The sequence below is a fragment of the Dendrobates tinctorius genome, unplaced genomic scaffold (assembly GCF_039654945.1).
Source record: "Dendrobates tinctorius isolate UK_male_01 unplaced genomic scaffold, ASM3965494v1 ptg000007l, whole genome shotgun sequence".
In the NCBI taxonomy this organism is placed as follows: domain Eukaryota; kingdom Metazoa; phylum Chordata; class Amphibia; order Anura; family Dendrobatidae; genus Dendrobates; species Dendrobates tinctorius.
In genome coordinates, this window is record NW_027361675.1 from 55,357,171 (window position 1) to 55,375,663 (window position 18,493).

At 43.2% G+C, this 18,493-nt stretch overlaps 1 protein-coding gene across 1 annotated transcript in view; it reads left to right on the forward strand.

Moving 5' to 3' along the window:
• The window catches only part of LOC141086031 (uncharacterized), a 971,752-nt gene that overhangs the window by 259,925 nt on the left and 693,334 nt on the right, over nt 1–18,493 (forward strand). The window contains exons 38-41 of the mRNA XM_073571764.1: nt 605–717; nt 2,996–3,100; nt 8,469–8,612; nt 14,807–14,936. Of these exons, the coding sequence (XP_073427865.1) occupies nt 605–717; nt 2,996–3,100; nt 8,469–8,612; nt 14,807–14,936 (492 nt within the window). The remainder of the gene's footprint in view (nt 1–604; nt 718–2,995; nt 3,101–8,468; nt 8,613–14,806; nt 14,937–18,493) is intronic.

The following is an 18,493-nucleotide window of genomic DNA, read 5'->3' on the forward strand; positions in this document are numbered from 1 at the left end:
TTCAGAGAGTAAAATTATGAATCCAGGGCAATGTATAGCATTTCATTGAAATCACTAAAAAATCTGCAAGTTTCCTTTTATTTTGAAAGGAACAAATTGTAATATAGCAGTAAAGAACATGAAGTTTTAGACTATATTCACACATTGTGTTTTTGCTTTTTTTTCTGCAGGCAAAACCTGCTCTCTTGGCAGTAAATAAGCTGTTTACAAAAAACAGCTGCATCTTTTTGCTGCATATTTGCTGTGTTTTGCTTTTTTATCAGGTACATTTGTCTCTTGTACATGTTGAAAAAGTTTAGTGGCCCCCAAAAAAGCGTGATGTTAATGCATCTTCCCGAGCTTTCTGCAACAAAAATGCAGCAAACCAGATGCTTGCATTTTTGCTGCCTTTTTTGCACTTACTCATTTCTTTCTATGGGTGAAAATTTTTTTCCCAAAATGCAGCAGTTTTCCAATTCAGTCAGGAAAAAAAACAATGTGTGTGCATGAGAAACGCAACTTAAAATTTGCATGAGATAGTGCAGCAAAAACGCAACGTGGGAACATAGCCTTACGCAATATATAATCTAGTATGTAATAACTTTATGAGTACTTATCATAGCAGGAGATCTGAACCTTGGAAAAGAACACGAGGAGGACTGGTTAGATTTCAAGCCTTCATTGTCTGCAAAAGATGTATTGAACCTCAGTAATCACATCCTACTACTACTATATCAGGTAATCATTATTATACTCTATTTTTTTTGTAGTAGTTATCTAAAAAAATGAAGCTCTGTAACAGTATTCCAAAGCAATGTTGCATGTTATTATACTCTGGCATGGACTAATAGGCTTTCATCTATATCAGACCTGTGGACCTTTCTTAGACCCTCGGTAGTCATGGAATCCCATTGGCAGCTGTCATCAAAGCACCTGATGGGCTGACAAAGGGAGCATCCTACACAGCCAAGATCAGAGTAAACTTCAATCACTGACTCTGGTACAGACTGGGGTTGAAATTCAGCCCTGGTATTTGAAATGTCACAGGCCCATTCTGTCCCCGTCCCTAAGCACCTGATGGGATATATTACTAATCTTACCCTGGATGGAGGAAAGCAAGATTTACTACAAGACCAATATTTCTGATGATACCTGTGGCCTGCTGGGTAAGTGACGGAGTCAGCGACTTTGTGCTCCGTCACAACCCTTAACAGTATGAGTGTCTTGAGAACACCGATTCTGTTAACAATGTAGCCGACAAGGCAGCCCATGACCAGACAGGCCCTTCTGGCATTTGCCAGAATTGCCAGATGGCCAGTCCGGCCCTGCTGTCAGTTGTGACAGGAGGACAATGTTGTATTACAGCCAAACGCCCTCTGCAGTCTTATGGGTACACTGGTTAGTGCCCATGAGATGATGGATGTATCCTTTGTGGAAAAGAATACGCATCCTCCAGTGGCAGATTTATCCATCCCAAGTTGTTGCTGGGTTAAAGAACACATATGTTAGTTGAGTTTACAGGAATTTATATGCAGTATGTAGCCCTCATTTCCCTAACAACTTGAGGCCAGTTGTTCACATCTACTATCATATTTTCATTTTCTGTTTCATTATAGAAACAGAAAAAAATGACAATAACAGTCTTGGAAGCATGACTACATTGTCAATTGACTAGAATGGACATACAAATTATGATAGTGTCTATCAGATTTCGGTGACGGTGTCTGCCCTTCTACCAAAAAAAAATTTTGTGCATTTTCTGAATCTGGAATGGAATATTTTAGAAGCACTTCTGATGTAGAGAGTACATGTGAACCCAGTCTAGGCCCCCGTCACAATAAGCGAGATCGCTATCGAGATCGCTGCCGAGTCACAAGTTTAGTGACGCATCAGCGATCTCGCTGTGTGTGACACGGATGAGTGACTGCCCCCCCGCTGGGTATCGCTGATCGTGCTCTAATGTCCTAGGCCATTTTTTGATCGTTGGTCTCCCGCTGGCAAGCATGCATCGCTGCGTGTGGCAGCGGGAGACCATCGATCAGCGAGCTCCCAGCGCTGTAAGCAGATGCTGGGAGCTGGTATCCAAGGTAAACATCGGGTAACTAAGCTCGCGCGTTGCTTAGTTACCCGCTGTGTACCCTGGACACCAGCGTCCTCGCGCTGGGAGCTGGTATCCAAGATAAACAGTGGGTAACTAAGCGCCGCGTGCTTAGTTACCTGCTGTTTGCCTTGGATACCAGCTCCCAGCACGAGCACGCTGGTATCCAGGGTACACAGCGAGTAACTAAGCGACGCGTGCGCTTGTTACCCGCGTCGTCGCTGGTCCTAAGCGCTGGTGAGATCTGCCTGTTTGACAGCTCACCAGTGATCATGTAGCGACACACCAGTGATCCTGACCATGTCATATCGTTGTCGGGATCGCTGGTGCGTCGCTTAGTGTGACGGAGGCTTTATGGTAAATTTGTACATGGTAGATTTGTTTCAGAAATTTGTGTTCCTGAGCCATTAGTCTGAATGGAGCTTAGTGAAATCCATTTATATGCTGCAGGAAAAAAACCTTCATCTAATGAATTCTTTTGTCAAATCTCTGCAACATACGAGTGTGCACCATTACACACGGGCTTCTTATACCATTTTTGTAGATGGTGATTAAAGTAGAAGACAGCCGTTTTATACATGGGGCCATGATGTAGAAGCTGTGTCGCAAGAAATAAAGACACACTGCGAAAATACCTACACCATTACCAAAAATTAAATACTTTTGTCACGCTGCATGATATAGGGTTATCTATGATCACTTATAGAAAATAAAAGTGGTTTACACAAATGTCATAACAATCTTTACTAAATGCATATAATAAAGCGACCAAGATTCTAGTATCCTACCAGGTCATTGTGGATTGCAGTAAAGCGACTCAGAGAAACTGATTTTCATGACTGTTTAGAATAATGTTGGAAAATAACCATTACTCTGGAATTATAACCATAAAGTGATATATTTTTCCTGTAATTATAGCGTGATGTTATCAAGGACATGCGGTCTGGAGCAGCATCTGTGTGGAAACAAAGCCCAGTACTGTCTTATGAACATGATGATAGCACTAAAGATATAATTGTAAAGGTGAGTTGTAGCAGAATATTGTGCTTATATACTACTCCTACGAAAATATTGTGCGACGCCCTCTCCCAGGGCCGTGGGGTACTCGGTACCGGGCCCGTTGGCTTCAATGGGGGATGTCACGGCAGCTGCGACATTGTAAAAGGGGGATGGTTGAACGTGTGGATGATGATTAAAGTTTGAGTGAATGATTCGTGACGCCACCTGTGGTGTTCAGCAATGAAGATGTTAAGCCGACGCTGCAGACAGATCCTCTGGGACAGAGGTGTGGTGCAGCAATGATGTTGTGGCCCTCCACAGGTAGGGCAGTAGTACCAGGGCAGTGTAGATGAAGAGATAGGGGAGAGACGTAGATGGTGCAGTCTCAGGCACAGACATGTAGCAGTGCTGAGGGTGTTGGCGCAGGAATAAGCGGAGGACACCCGGGCATGTAGTTCCAAAGCTTTACTCAGTCTGTTGTGCATACAGGTGCCCGCATCCATGCCGTGTCCTCCAGGTCAGGGGCTCAGTCAACCTCCAAGCTAGATGAAGCACTCCGTTCCAACACTCCGCCAACATGTGCCTTTTCGGAACGTCTCCCTTCTTGCGCCTATGGTGAAGTACTCACAGTACTCAGTTACACTGGAGTTCCTCCTTTCTGATGTTCCTATGAACTTTACTTGTATGGCAGACAGCTGTAGCCTGCTTCGGGGACTTCTTGCTACCTAGTCCCGGCTCACTAACATTGCTGTTGTGCCCCCAAGTCTTGTGTGTGAATAAAGTGGTGACAACTTCTACTCCTCCGGTGTCTGCTGCAGGACCATTAGTATCCATACAACCTTGGGGACCGGACCCCGGCCTTGAGCTGTGAACTTGGGAAGGGTTCTGCTCTAACCCTAATCCTTAGTCCTCCTTTCCTCCTTACGTTCCGTACAAATCCTTCTTTCTTATGGAGAATTAGGCTTTCTGAATCTCTCCTTCCTGTGCCAGCAGACCCAGGTCACTGAGGTCTGCTGCAGCACTCCCTTCATCCATCCCTCTCCGGTGATCTCCTCTCACCGACTCCTGTGACAGACTGACTAAATCCTAATCTCTTCCCACTCTTTTGGTGCAGACTAACCTCCACCCACTTCCCAGCACTCTTCATGTTCCAAGCAGGGAGCCACCAAAGGGTGCTTTGCTACATTACTATGTTGTGTGGGATGCAGGTGTTGGAGTGTGGTCAGGTGTCTCCACCTTACCTGGATGGTGGGCTGCCACACCTCAGGAGGAGGTGCAGTACCTCTGTGGTGACTGAACCCTCAGGGGCGCCACATACCCTCCCTGTTAAACACAGCACATCCGCGGGCTGCAAGTGATACAAAGGTGAAACAAAATAAGGAACATACAAAAATTTTTTAAATGCTTGATAAACAATTCTTATCTAAACTTCCCAATATGGGAGGCTCTGACTCTTGAACATTACAAACAATTTAACTAACTATCTATAACTTATTATATTACTTTAACTTAAAGTTACGTTACCTAATTTAAAGTGCTATGGAAGTAAACTCACTCCATTTCAATACCTTTTATCATTTCACATTTCCCTTCATCTTTATTCACATTTTTCATCTTTTTATTAAAACATTACCATAAATCTAAATTCTGTATTCCTAATAGTTATTACTATCAATTAAATTCTATATAAAAGCTGTTCTATAACTATTAATACTTTCATAAGGAACATTATATAACTCTTCACATCAGAACGTCAATCATTCTTGTAAGTGCTGGACACCGCTACCAGCCGGGATTTCTTGCAGTGTCCTTTAGGTGGGAGCCATGCTCCAGGTGAGGTAGTCTTTATTCTTAGAAGACCTATGTAAAACCAAGAGAGGGCACCTAAAGAGGTGCAACTATATACTCCAGGTTCATGATCACTGCAGTTCAATTTTTCATAATAAATGCTGCCAACGCAACTAGGCAAACTAAAGAAAACCGGAACATAATTGTAAACAATGGGGCACAACGGTGCCAATACCCTCCTGGGTAACAATTATTTGTTTGGGAAATGTTCTTTAATGTTGGTCTCCTCCTGGGTTGGTGGAAGCTGATTTCTTTGGCTGCTTCCAGGGGAGAACGTCTGATTTTCCTCTTCCTGTTGGTTGTTCACAAATTGCAGGTATTCCTTTTCCCAAGAAGTGATGTTGGTGGCTGCCTGTGTGAATGGAGTGGCAGCTGGTGTCACTGCTGTTTGGGGTTCTACAGGGGCTGCAGTCGGTACCAACGGCTGTTGCACTTCAGTTTCAGGTGGCCTGACAGCTAGCGGTGCTGCTGTCTGTTGTGGCTGGCACGGTACGATTGGAATGCTGCAGCTTAATGTTGGAACAAGTATAGGACCATTTCTGTCCACAGGCGCGGTCCCTAACACCAGAATCATGGCAGGAGCAGTGACCATACCTGGTGCTTCCCGAGGATGTTCCAGCTCCTGCGCGGGTACAGGGTGGCCAACAATGGCAGATGCAACATCCAGGGCTGTCTGGTCAAGAGCCGGTAGTGGGGTCTGGGCTGATGCCAAGGCCTCCGGGGTGGACCCGCGCAGCCACGCCAGGTCCGGGTAAGATCTCAGCCCCTGCTCCTCAGCTTGCTCTGGGACTCTCATGTATCTCCTCCTGGCAGGCCGCATCCAGTGGAGGTGGGCTCTGCAGATGGTATCGCAGCGGCCGTATGCCCCGTGGGAGCTGCCTGGGGGCACATGGTTTTTCTCCATCGTGTTCTCCTTGCCCCCGTCCTCCTTCCACCATGGCATCCTGGCGTGCTCTCTCCTTCCCGAGCTCCTTTCCCGCCACAGGGCTTCGCTCCTCCTTCTGGGGGCTGCGTCTTCTTCCTACTCCATACCAGGCCAGTATACGAACCCCTCTGGGGGTGGGCCATGTCGCTGTAGCATAGAAGTTTAGGCAGGGGAGGCCCAGGACAGTTTGCTCTCTTTTCTTAGGACCACCCATGTTGTCACGCCCTTCTTCACCGCACCGGTGGCCATTTTGAGAGTCCATTTTACAGTCTATAATTTTGGTTATTTTGCACATTCTCAGCAATGTTTAAGTCCAATAAATCTTCGGCACACAGAACCCGGTGGCACCGGTGGGCTTCATCATCCTGTTCATGACACCAAGATGGGTCGCCCTCCCAGGGCTGTGGGGTACTCGATGATGATTAAAGTTTATGAATGAATGATTCGTGACGCCACCTGTGGTGTTCGGCAATGAAGATGTTAAGCCGACGCTGCAGACAGATCCTCTGGGACAGATGGTGTGGTGCAGCAATGATGTTGAGGCCCTCCACAGGTAGGCCAGTAGTCCCAGGGCAGTGTAGATGAAGAGATAGGGGAGAGATGTAGATGGTGCAGTGTCAGGCACAGAGATGTAGCAGTGATGAGGGTGTTGGCGCAGGAATAAGCGGAGGACACCAGGGCATGTAGTTCCAAAGCTTTACTCAGTCTGTTGTGCATGCAGGTGCCCGCATCCGTGCCGTGTCCTCCGGGTCAGGGGCTCAGTCAACCTCCAAGCTAGATGAAGCACTCCGTTCCAACACTCCGCCAACATGTGCCTTTTCGGAACGTCTCCCTTCTTGCGCCTATGGTGAAGTACTCACAGTACTCAGTTACACTGGAGTTCCTCCATTCTGATGTTCCTATGAACTCTACTTGTATGGCAGTAAGTTGGAGCCTGCTTCGGGGACTCCTTGATACCTAGTCCTGACTCACTCACGTTGCTGTTGTGCCCCCAAGTCTTGTGTGGGAATAAAGTGGTGACAACTTCTATTCCTCCGGTGTCTGCTGCAGGACCATTAGTATCCATACAACCTCGGGGACCGGACCCCGGCCTTGTGCTGTGAAATTGGGAAGGGTTCTGCTCTAACCCTTATCCTTAGTCCTCCTTTCCTCCTTACGTTCCGTACAAATCCTTCTTTCTTATGGATAATTAGGCTTTCTGAATCTCTCATTCCTGTGCCAGCAGACCCAGGTCACTGAGGTCTGCTGCAGCACTCCCTTCATCCATCCCTCTCCTGGGATCTCATCTCACCGTCTCCTGTGACAGACTGACCAAATCCTAATCTCTTCCCACTCTTTTGGTGCAGACTAAGCTCCACCCACCTCCCAGCACTCTTCATGTTCCAAGCAGGGAGCCACCAAAGGGTGCTTTGCAACACTACTATGTTGTGTGGGATGCAGGTGTTGGAGTGTGGTCAGGTGTCTCCACCTTACCTGGATGGTGGGGTACCACACCTCAGGAGGAGGTGCAGTACCTCTGTGGCGACTGAACCCTCAGGGGTGCCACAATTGTGTATGTCTTTTACTCTCCTGCAATATACTCTGCATTGTCTGCACAAGAAGTAAATGGCATGTGTCTTGGTACAACACCTTATATCAGGTCAGTTCCGTTTGATGTTATGTCTCACACTGTAAAGATTTCTGCACATTGAGAATGATGGGTTCTCTGATAGTTACTTTAAGTACCAAAAATCTAAAGGCTATGGCCTTCATTTACTCCAGTTACTATAAATGGCCGATTTAGTGTATTTTTATTCTTGGTCTGGAGATCTACTTTACATAGGATGGGAAGTTTTAGTTAGGTGTGATGACATACAAATAGTAAAGGGGTGGACTTAGAAAATTAACTTGAACAGGGAATTGTCACATAGAATAGGTTCCCACAGTCCCTTGTTACTATCCCTCGAACTAGGGGCACCCTAGACTATCTCTGTCTCCCGGATTACAGCTATGCTCCTAACTTAACCCTTATCTAATCCCTCCTCCACCTAAGGAGGTGAGAGGCCGAAGTGTATAGGAAAATGCTAACTACTGTAGACAGACAGGGGTAAATGGACAGGGATAAAAGAAAACTACAATGATACAAATACACTCACAAAAAAACAGAGTGGGAAACAGGGGAGATATAGGAAGGGTAAGCCAAATGTGATAATCATTCAAACCAATTCCACTCAGAAATCTCCAGAAAAACTCTCCAATCACCAACTCCTATTACTGACAGGAATGTTCTAAAATAAAAATAAATGTATCAGCATTTAGATAGAGCGATGTAATCTCGCCGTACCAAAGTACTGACTCAGGACTATAATTCCTCTATGCACACTGTCAACAATTAGTAGTTCTCAAGAAAGTCTGCCGACCAAAAGTATTTATCACTTGTGTTTAAATTGAAACATGTGAGTGCATGTATGGAAGCATACGTTTCTGTTTCTCAAATCCATAAGTTATCTAAAGCTCTCATTTGATGATAAAAGAGGATTCATGCTTGCTTTTTTAATATAAATTATGTATCATACAACTTGTATTTATTTTCTGTCAAACATTTTTTATTTTTTTCTAATTTCTAATATACTCTTACAGATTGGGGATTCTAAACTTCACTATGGTTATGAGTACCAAGGTTCAGCTGAGCATATGTTCATCACACCACTAACTGAACGCATCTTTCTGAGTATTATTGGTGCAATGACAGCTGGAATTGATGCAATGTGTGTAGGGCCACAGGTAAGATTTTCTGAAAATAAACTTTTTTTTTAATATAGTGTGTGTCCGTAAAGTCATGGTGCACTTTTGACCAGTCACTGGAAAGCAACAAAAAACAATAGAAATATGAAATCTGCTCCAAATAAAAGAAATACTCTCCCAGTTTCATACCTATTCACTGCAGTTCCATGTGGGCTCCATTTGTTGCCCTACACACTTCCAAACGATAGTGAAGTTCTTGCCACACACGGGTAAGGATGTCTGGTGTAACAGAGTGAATAACGTCTGTGAGTCTCTGTTTTAAGTGATTGTCGTTGATATGTTCAATGTACACATGTTGCTTCACATAACCCCAAAAGTAAACGTCTAAGGGCGTCAGATCCGGGGATCATGATAAATTTGTATACTTTCCTGTGACTGGTCAAAAGTGCACCATGACTTTACGGACATACTATATACACTGCTCAAAAAAATAAAGGGAACACTTAAACAACAGAATATAACTCCAAGTAAATCAAACTCCTGTGAAATCAAACTGTCCACTTAGGCCTCTTTCACACTTCCGTTTTTTACAATCAGTCACAATCCGCCAGGTTTTGAAAAAAAACGGATCCTCATTTTTTTTTTTGAGGATCCGTTTTTTCCCCATTGACTTGCATTAATGGCGGATTGTGACGGATTGCTGTCCGTTGCATCCGTTTTTTTTGAGGATCCGCCAAAAGTTTCTGTCCGTCACCATCCTCAAAGATTTCAAAACGGAGCTTGCAACGTTTTTTTTTCTGGCGGATCCTCCAGACACTCATTTAACCCGAAATTCTTTCTGGGTGCCGGACAAAAAAAAAAAAAAAAAATTCTCTTCTCGCTCTTCTCGCTCTTCTCTCTCTTCTCTCTCTTCTCTCTCTTCTCTCTCTTCTCTCTCTTCTCTCTCTTCTCTCTCTCTCTCCTTTTCCAGGCTGCGATTCCTTTAAAATTCTTCATTTTGCGGATCCGTCAAAAAAACGGATGGGTGGCATCCGTTGTCATCAGTTCTACAACGGATCCAGCATCCGTCCTTTTGGCGGATTTGGACTGATGCAAAAAACTGAAGTGTGAAAGAGGCCTTAGGAAGCAACACTGACAATCAATTTCACATGCTGATTTGCAAATGGAATAGACAACTGATGGAAATTATTGGCAATTATCAAGACACACTCAATAAAGGAGTAGTTATGCAGATGGGGACCACAGATGACATCTCAGTACCAATGCTTTTTGGCTGATGTTTTGGTCACTTTTGAATGTTGGTTGTGCTTTCACACTCGTGGTAGCATGAGACGGACTCTACAACCCACACAAGTGGCTCAGGTAGTGCAGCTCCTCCAGGTTGTCACATCAATGCGAGCTGTGGCAAGAAGGTTTGCTGTGTCTGTCAGCAAAGTGTCCAGAGGCTGGAGGCACTACCAGGAGACAGGCCAGTACACCAGGAGATGTGGAGGGGGCCGTAAGAGGGCAAAAGCCCAGCAGCAGGACCGCTACCTTCGCCTTTATGCAAGGAGGAACAGGAGGAACCCTGCCAGAGCCCTGCAAAATGACCTCCAGCAGGCCACAAATGTGCATGTGTCTGCACAAACAGTTAGAAACTGACTCCATGAGGATGTTCTGAGGGCTCAATGTCCACAGATGGGGGTTTTGCTCACAGCCCAACACCGTGCAGGATGCTTAGCATTTGTCACAGAACATCAGGATTGGCAAATTCGCCACTGTGCTCTTCACAGATGAAAGCAGGTTCACACTGAGCACATATGACAGACGTGACAGAGTCTGGAGACACCGTGGAGAACAATCTGCTGCCTGCTACATCCTTCAGCATGACCGGTTTGGCAGTGGGTCAGTAATGGTGTGGAGTGGCATTTCTTTGGAGGGCCACACAGCCCTCCATGTGCTCACCAGAGGTAGCCTGACTGCCATTAGGTACCAAGATGAGATCCTCAGACTCCTTGTGAGACCATATGCTGGTGCGGTTTAGTCTAGGTCTGGAAGGAGATCCTTCAGGAGACCATCCGCCGCCTCATCAGGAGCATGCCCAGGCATTGTATAGTACTGAAGTCATACAGGCACGTGGAGGCCACACACAATACTGAGCCCTGAGCCTCATTTTGACTTGTTTTAAGGACATTACATTCCACTTTAATTTTGTGTGTGACTCCAAATCCAGGCCGCTACTGGTTAATAAATTTGATTTCCATTGATGATTTTTGTGTGATTTTGTCAGCACATTCAACTTTGTACAGAACAAAGTATTCAATGAGAATATTTCATTCAGATCTAGGATATGTTATTTGAGTGTTCCCTTTATTTTTTGAGCAGTATGTATATACACAGGGTGGGCCATTTATATGGATACACCTAAATAAAATGGGAATAGTTGTTGACCCAGATCGGCGCGCTGAATTTGCAGAATGGGCAAAACAAAAATTGGAACAGGACCCTCAGTTTACACAGAACATTATGTTCAGTGATGAGGCAAACTTTTTTGAGTGGGCCATTTATATCGACACACCTAAATAAAATGGGAATGGCGACAGTTTTCTTGCATAGGGTGTGTTGCATTGAAATCTGCTGCAAAGAAGCGGGTACTGTATTCACCAGACATCAACACAATTTCTATCCGCATCCACATGTTAACCTCTGCGACATGTCAATGGCTGTAAACAAAGAGAAACTTGTAAAAAACTCATGAAAGAATAAAGCTACATTAAAACCAAGCACACCATTGTTTATCTTGTAAAATTATCAATAAGTTTCATGTGTCACATGACCCTCTTCCCATTGAAAAAAATAAAGTTTCATCCAAAATGACCAACTTCAAAATGGCTGCCATGGTCACCACCCATCTTGAAAAGTTTTTCCCCTCCCATATACTAATGTGCCACAAACAGGAAGTTGACATCACCAGCCATTCCCATTTTATTTTGGTGTATCTATATAAATGGCTAACCCTGTATATATACACAGTGGGGGAAAAAAGTATTTAGTCAGCCACCAATTGTGCAAGTTCTCCCACTTAAGAAGATTAGAGAGGCCTGTAATTGACATAATAGGTAGACCACAACTATGAGAGTCAAAATGAGAAAACAAATCCAGAAAATCAACTTGTCTGATTTGGCAAGATATATTTTGCAAATTATGGTGGAGCATAAGTATTTGGTCACCTAAAAACGTGCAAGATTTCTGGCTCTCTCAGACCTGTAAGTTATTCTTTAAGAGGCTCCTCTGTCCTCCACTCATTACCTGCAGTAATGACACCTGTTTGAACTTGTTATGAGTATAAAAGACACCTGTCCACAACCTCAAACAGTCACACTCCAAACTCCACTATAGTGAAGACCAAAGAGCTGTTGAAGGACACCAGAAACAAAGTTGTAGCCCTGCACCAGGGCTACAAGATTCAAGACTGAATCTGCAATAGGCAAGCAGCTTGGTCTGATGAAATTAACTGTGGGAGCAATAATAAGAAAATGGAAGACAAATACAGCAAAAAATGCCAATATCAGTCCGAAATGACAAATATTTCTCATCCAAATTACAGTATATAGCAGCAAATGAGATAAAATATAACTTTTAATACAACAAATTAAAAGTACCAAAAAATAATAATGTCACCCACAAGTGAATTTAAAATGAGATGCAAAATAAATGGGTGATCCTCAAAGGATAATTGCAAGCACCCAAACGCATCACGCATTATAGGGAAAGTGCAGGGCATGTGCAATATAGGGCTAGCTGTGGACTGCCCTTGTAAGTGCAGGAGCCTGGGGATCAGTTAATGGTTAGCATGTAAGGGAATTGACAGGGTATTGTCTTCCCATCGCTACCTTCCTGTAGGTATACAGAGTATCCCTGGTGACTCCTGACCGTCTGCATAAACCTGTGAGATTGTTCTTTTTTTTTAAATCTCGTTTATGGAAGGCTATGAACCTCTTGGTCTGGCCTATGAAATATATATGTGCATACATGTGCAATTGGCTATAGCATTGTGCTAATTTTTTATTTATGCTGTATCCATTATATAGTTTGCTTTCTGATTTATCAGTTACATTCTATATCCCTATGTGATGCATTTGGGTGCTTGCAATTATCCTTTGAGGATCACCCATTTATTTTGCATCTCATTTTAAATTCACTTGTGGGTGACATTATTATTTTTTGGTACTTTTAATTTGTTGTATTAAAAGTTATATTTTATCTCATTTGCTGCTATAAGACATATAAGACCACTGATAATCTCCCTCGAAATGGGGCTCCATGCAAGTTCTCACCCTATGGGGTCAAAATGATCACTAGAACGGTGAACAAAAATCCCAGAACCACATGGGGGACCTAGTGAATGACTTGCATAGAGCTGGGACCACCGTAACAAAAGCTACCATCAGCAACACACTACGCCGTCAGGGACTCAGAACCTGCAGTGCCAGACGTGTCCCCCTGCTTAAGTCAGTACATGTCCAGGCCCGTCTGAAGTTTGCTAGAGAGCATTTGGATTATCCAGAAGAATATTGGGAGAATGTCATATAGTCTGATGGAACCAAAGTAGAACTGTTTGGTAGAAACAAAACTTGTCGTGTTTGGATGAGACAGAATGCGGAGTTGCATCCAAAGAACACTATACCTACTGTGAAGCATGGGGGTGACAACATCATGCTTTGGGGCTGTTTCTCTGCAAAGTTACCTGGACGACTGATCTGTGTACATGAAAGAATGGATGGGGCCATGTATTGTGAGATTTTGAGTCCAAACCTCCTTCCATCAGCAAGGGCATTGAAGAGGAAACGTGGATGGGTCTTTCAGCATGATAATGATCCCAAGCACACCATCAGGGCAACGAAGGAGTGGCTTCGTAAGAAGCATATGAAGCTCCTTGAGTGGCCTAGTCAGTCTCAAGATCTAAACGCCTTAGAAAATTTGGGAGAGATTTGAAAGTCCGTGTTGCCAAGTGACAGGCCCAAAACATCTCTGCTCTAGAGAAGATCTGCATGGTGGAATGAGCCAACATACCACCAACAGTGTGTGCCAACCTTTTGAAGACTTGCAGAAAACATTTGACCTCTGTCATTGCCAACAAAGGATATATAATAAAATTTTGAGATGAACTTTTGTTAATGACAAAATACTTATTTTCCACCATAATTTGAAAAAGAAATCTTGCCAAATCAGACAAGGTGATTTTCTGGATTTGTTTTCTCATTTTGACTCTCATAGTTGTGGTCTACCTGTGATGTCAATTACAGGCCTCTCTCATCTGTTTAAGTGGGAGAACTTGCACAGTGCTAAAAAGTTCAGCACATGAATATGTGAATAACACACAGTCCCTCTAAACAGGGAACCAGATCATATAAAGGTATGCACATAAAAGTTGTATGTTGCAAGGTGCAAGGCACAAATAGAAAGATATCACCATAGAGATCAATGATAGTGCGTACTATCAGCTGACATAACATATGGAGCCACCAAGCTATGAACACAGTATCTAGACTTGACCATAAAGTGCAGAGTGCATAAAATGTATACCACCTTGTGAGGTGCAGATCCCCGACGCGCGTTTCGCTATTGCTTCATCCCAGGGGGGTAAGTTATCCCCCTGGGACAAAGATACTGTGTTCATAGCTTGGTGGCTTTATATGATCTGGTTCCCTGTTTAGAGGGACTGTGTGTTATTCACATTCATGTGCTGAACTTTTTAGCACTGTGGGCCACATATGTGTGACATAGAATATATACTATCCTACTGGTCAAGTTATAAGATGCATAGGACTTTATATTTTTTCACTATCATATACCACTTACAAGCACATTGCTGTATATTTTTTCAACTGTTTAGTGCTTTGTGTATCAAGCACAATTAGAAGCACAATATATATATATTGTCTGCACAGTTACTATACTATATGAATTTATCGCTTACAATGTATGCTCCTCTTGATGCTTGTTAGTCACGTGGCAGATGATCTATGTATACCTCTGTGGGGCCAAGTGGACTAGTATCTCTTTTTATGGTTTTTATGGTGCTTTTGCACATATGCATTAATAAAGGCTATTTTTCATGGCATAATTTTGTTAGCCTCGTTGGATATCTTGTTGTTTAAAAGTAATCTAGATTTCAGTAAATCTTCAAACAAAGTATAGGCTTCACAGCATGAAAAAATGATGTTTTCCTTACTTTCTTCATTGCTTGTTAGGCCTCTGGAAAAAAGTCTACCATCCAGGAATTATCTCTTGCTCTGGGAAAACCTCTGTACAGTTTTCATTTCACAAAGTCCACAGATCATAACATTTTGAAAGATATCTGCAAAGGACTCGCCTCCTCAGGTAGGATTTGTCTCATTTGCTTCATCCAGAAAAGTCACAAAAATTTTTTCTAACTGTGACCAGATTTTCATCCATGTGCCACCTGTATGTCCATTTTCTAAGTCCGCGTAACATCCGTGTGATGTCTGTGTGACGCCTCTGTGTGATCCATTTTCATACAATTACATTAAAACATTAAAAAGTGCACATGATCGAATGCAGTTTCCTTAGCTTATAATAGAAATGTATCCATAAAAATTGAAAGCCACTTGGATGGTCCGTGAGGGATGCAATCTTTTTTTTTTTTTTTTTTTTTTTTTTACAAACCCATAGACTTCAGTGGGTGAGTCTCATCCCAGACTAAGAAGAAACTCTTGGATATCTGCTGTGATTTTTTTCTTACGGACAGTCAGCTGAAAGAAAAACTGTTCATCTGAAGAATCCTATTGAATAGCATGGATCAGTGTGCTGTCCGATCAAAAATAGGATAGCACACGTCCACTTTATGCAGGCGTCTGTATGATCCCAAAAGCTGTTATTTGACTTGTCTAACTCCTGGCGTACAGCCTGCTGGGGAGCTACGTCTGTCCACGTAGGCAATGGTAGAAAAAATTTAGTGATACATGACATCTATAAATGGTCAGCCAACGACCATATAGTGGATGAATGGGCTGTGTCCACGGAGTGGATCTCTATTTCCTATGGCAGTCCTACCATTTTGTTGAAAGGGACAGTAAGATATTTGTTATATGCTAGCCTTTAATCTCCATGTGCCTTTATATAAAATTGGAGGCATATGAAGATACTGTAGGGCCCTGTATATGTGCTATGTTACACTTTTGTACATCACAGAGATTGTGCTAAGCCGTATTATACCAGTGATTAAAGTACAACAATCAAGACTTGGTCAAAATCAAAGGCATTTGTAAAGCTTGGACTGGTTAGTACTTTTGTCTTTTATTTTGCACTGCTGAGAAGCTTTGTGCTGAACATGAAAACAATCTCCCTATTGCTCTACAACCTATGGAATCATATCCTATCGTATAGTATGATCACCTCTTTGTTTTTGCTATTTCTGGCTAGTTTCACACTAGCGTTCTCGGGTGCAGCGCAGGGCCACTGCTAAAGCCCCGCCCTCGGTTGCGCGCCCTCCAGTCAGTTCCTCCTCTGATCAAATGACGCTGCATGCGATCAGTGTACCCTATATTTAGCGTTGGGTACGCTGGTCGTGCGCTGGTATGATTTTGCTGGCACTGCGCCCTTTTGGCGCTGTGCCCAGCGCACAAAAACGCGCTGTGTTGCATATTTGTGCCCTGGCGCAGCGCCGGCAAAAATATACCAGCGCACGGTCAGCGCACGACCAGCGTACCCATATAGGGTACACTGATCGCATGCAGCGTCATGCGATCAGAGGAGGAACTGACTGGAGGGGGCATGGCTGGGGGTGGGGCTTATCTGCAGCCCTGCGCTGCGCCCAAGAACGCTAGTGTGAAACTAGCCTCTTGGGCTCAAAACACGTTGGAACCACACAACAGATTCAGCATTGGTTTTCAGTGGCGAAAACAGAAAGTAATCTACATACAGCAATAAGAAGTTTTTATCGGCATTTGAGGAAAAAGGTCTGCTCAAAGGCAGAATTTTCACATAATAGCATTCACACTTTAACAGTGTGCTAGGCAAAAATAAAATGACTTGAAAAACCTAATTGTCTGTAGCCGTAAATCTTTTGTAACAGTGCTGTCGCTGTTAATATGAAAGATTACATTATATTATGTAGGATGTGATTCCAGCTAGGGCCGCATCCACAGGCTAATTTGTAAAATCTCCTGCTACAGTGATTTAATGTTAAAGGGTGTCCTCTCCATTATTGTAATACAATTTCAATTAGCTGTTCCAGAACTACAAATAAGTCTTGTGGACACGTTGGCAGCTGTGGGGCGAGAGTGCAGATGAAATCTTTTCATAATAAAATAACATTTTAGATTGAACATGGGTGCTATGTCTTGCTAATTGTGTAGAGTGCATATCTGATTATCATGGAAGCACACCAGGAAAGCAGATGGTAATTGGTCACTAGGATTAATTGAGCAGAGGTTGTGATGCTTAATTGCAGTTACACCAAGAAACATTGCAATTTGATAATGTTTTAAATTCATTTTGAAACCAGCACTTAAATGCTAATTGTATTTACTTACTAAATTCCAGTATCTGCTATACTAAAAAAAAACTAAAAAAAAAATTAAAATTACAAACATGTATTTTAGTTGAATCGATGCATATATTTTACAATTTAAGAATTCATACCAATTTAGAATAAAATCGGTTATTATAAATATCTTAACCTGACCTAAACAATTTTAGACAATTTGCAGCTAATACCTTGTTTATTCACCAAGGAAAGATATTATACAATGTGGAACAATTGCTTACAATGACATGTTAGTAATAAAAATAATGAATCAAAATGCCAAAGTAACAAAGTACATGAAAAGAGTACATAGTTCATTTATCAAAATCTTTTAATAGAATAAGTATTTTTGGTGTTTGTAGTAACCAATTGGAGCTCAACTTTCATTTTTAACAGATATGGTAAAATAAAAGATGCACTAATGATTGGCTGTTTTGGCCATTAAAGATATTTGTTAGATAACTTTCATAAATCCGTTCCCTGTAGTTCACAATAATATTGATGACTAATGTCTACGTGTAATTTTGTCATCACAGCTGAAGAAATTCTACCCCATGAGATTTATCAGTAAGAGGTTCTCAATAAGAGGCTCTATTTTTTTGTGATTCCTTAAGGGCCTGTCACACTAAGCGATATCGCTAGCAATATCGCTATAACGTCACTGTTTTTTGTGACGTTATAGCGATATTGCGGGCGGGAGGACATCAAGATCGCCTCGCGACATCAGGATCGCCTGAGTGGCAGCTCACTAGCGACCACCTAGCGATGCACCAGCGATCCTGACTGCGTCATATCGCTGGTCGGGATCGCTGGTGCATCGCTAAGTGTGACAGTACCTTTAGGATTAACCCTCCTAAATAGTCTAAATGGGCATGTAGGTCATAGAAAGTTGAGTAGAATTAGGGTACCGTTACACCTAGCGATGCACCAGCGATCCCGACCAGCGATATGACGCAGTCAGGATCGATGGTGCATCGCTAGGTGGTCGCTAGTGAGCTGCCACTCAGGCAGATCTCACCAGCGACATCGCTGGGGACGGGGATCGCTACTTACCTGTCAGATGCGGCGATCCTGCGTCCTCCCGCCCACGTCCACATGTCACTCGTCGGCGCCACAGGAAGCGCCGCAGGAAGTGACCGACGAGGAATGGTCCAGGAGCTTCTCGCGCGACCAGCGATAACCAGCGGGGGAGCCGGTCGGAGGTAAGTATCACATGCAGCGATATCACTAGCAATATCGCTGCAACGTCACAAAATCGGTGACTTTACAGCGATATTGCTAGCGATATCGCAGTGTGTAATGGGGGCTTTAGACCTTGATATCTGTGATCCGATTTCTTATTCCCCCAAATAAACATGGTATTCTTAATGTATAAAAGCGCTGTTAAAAT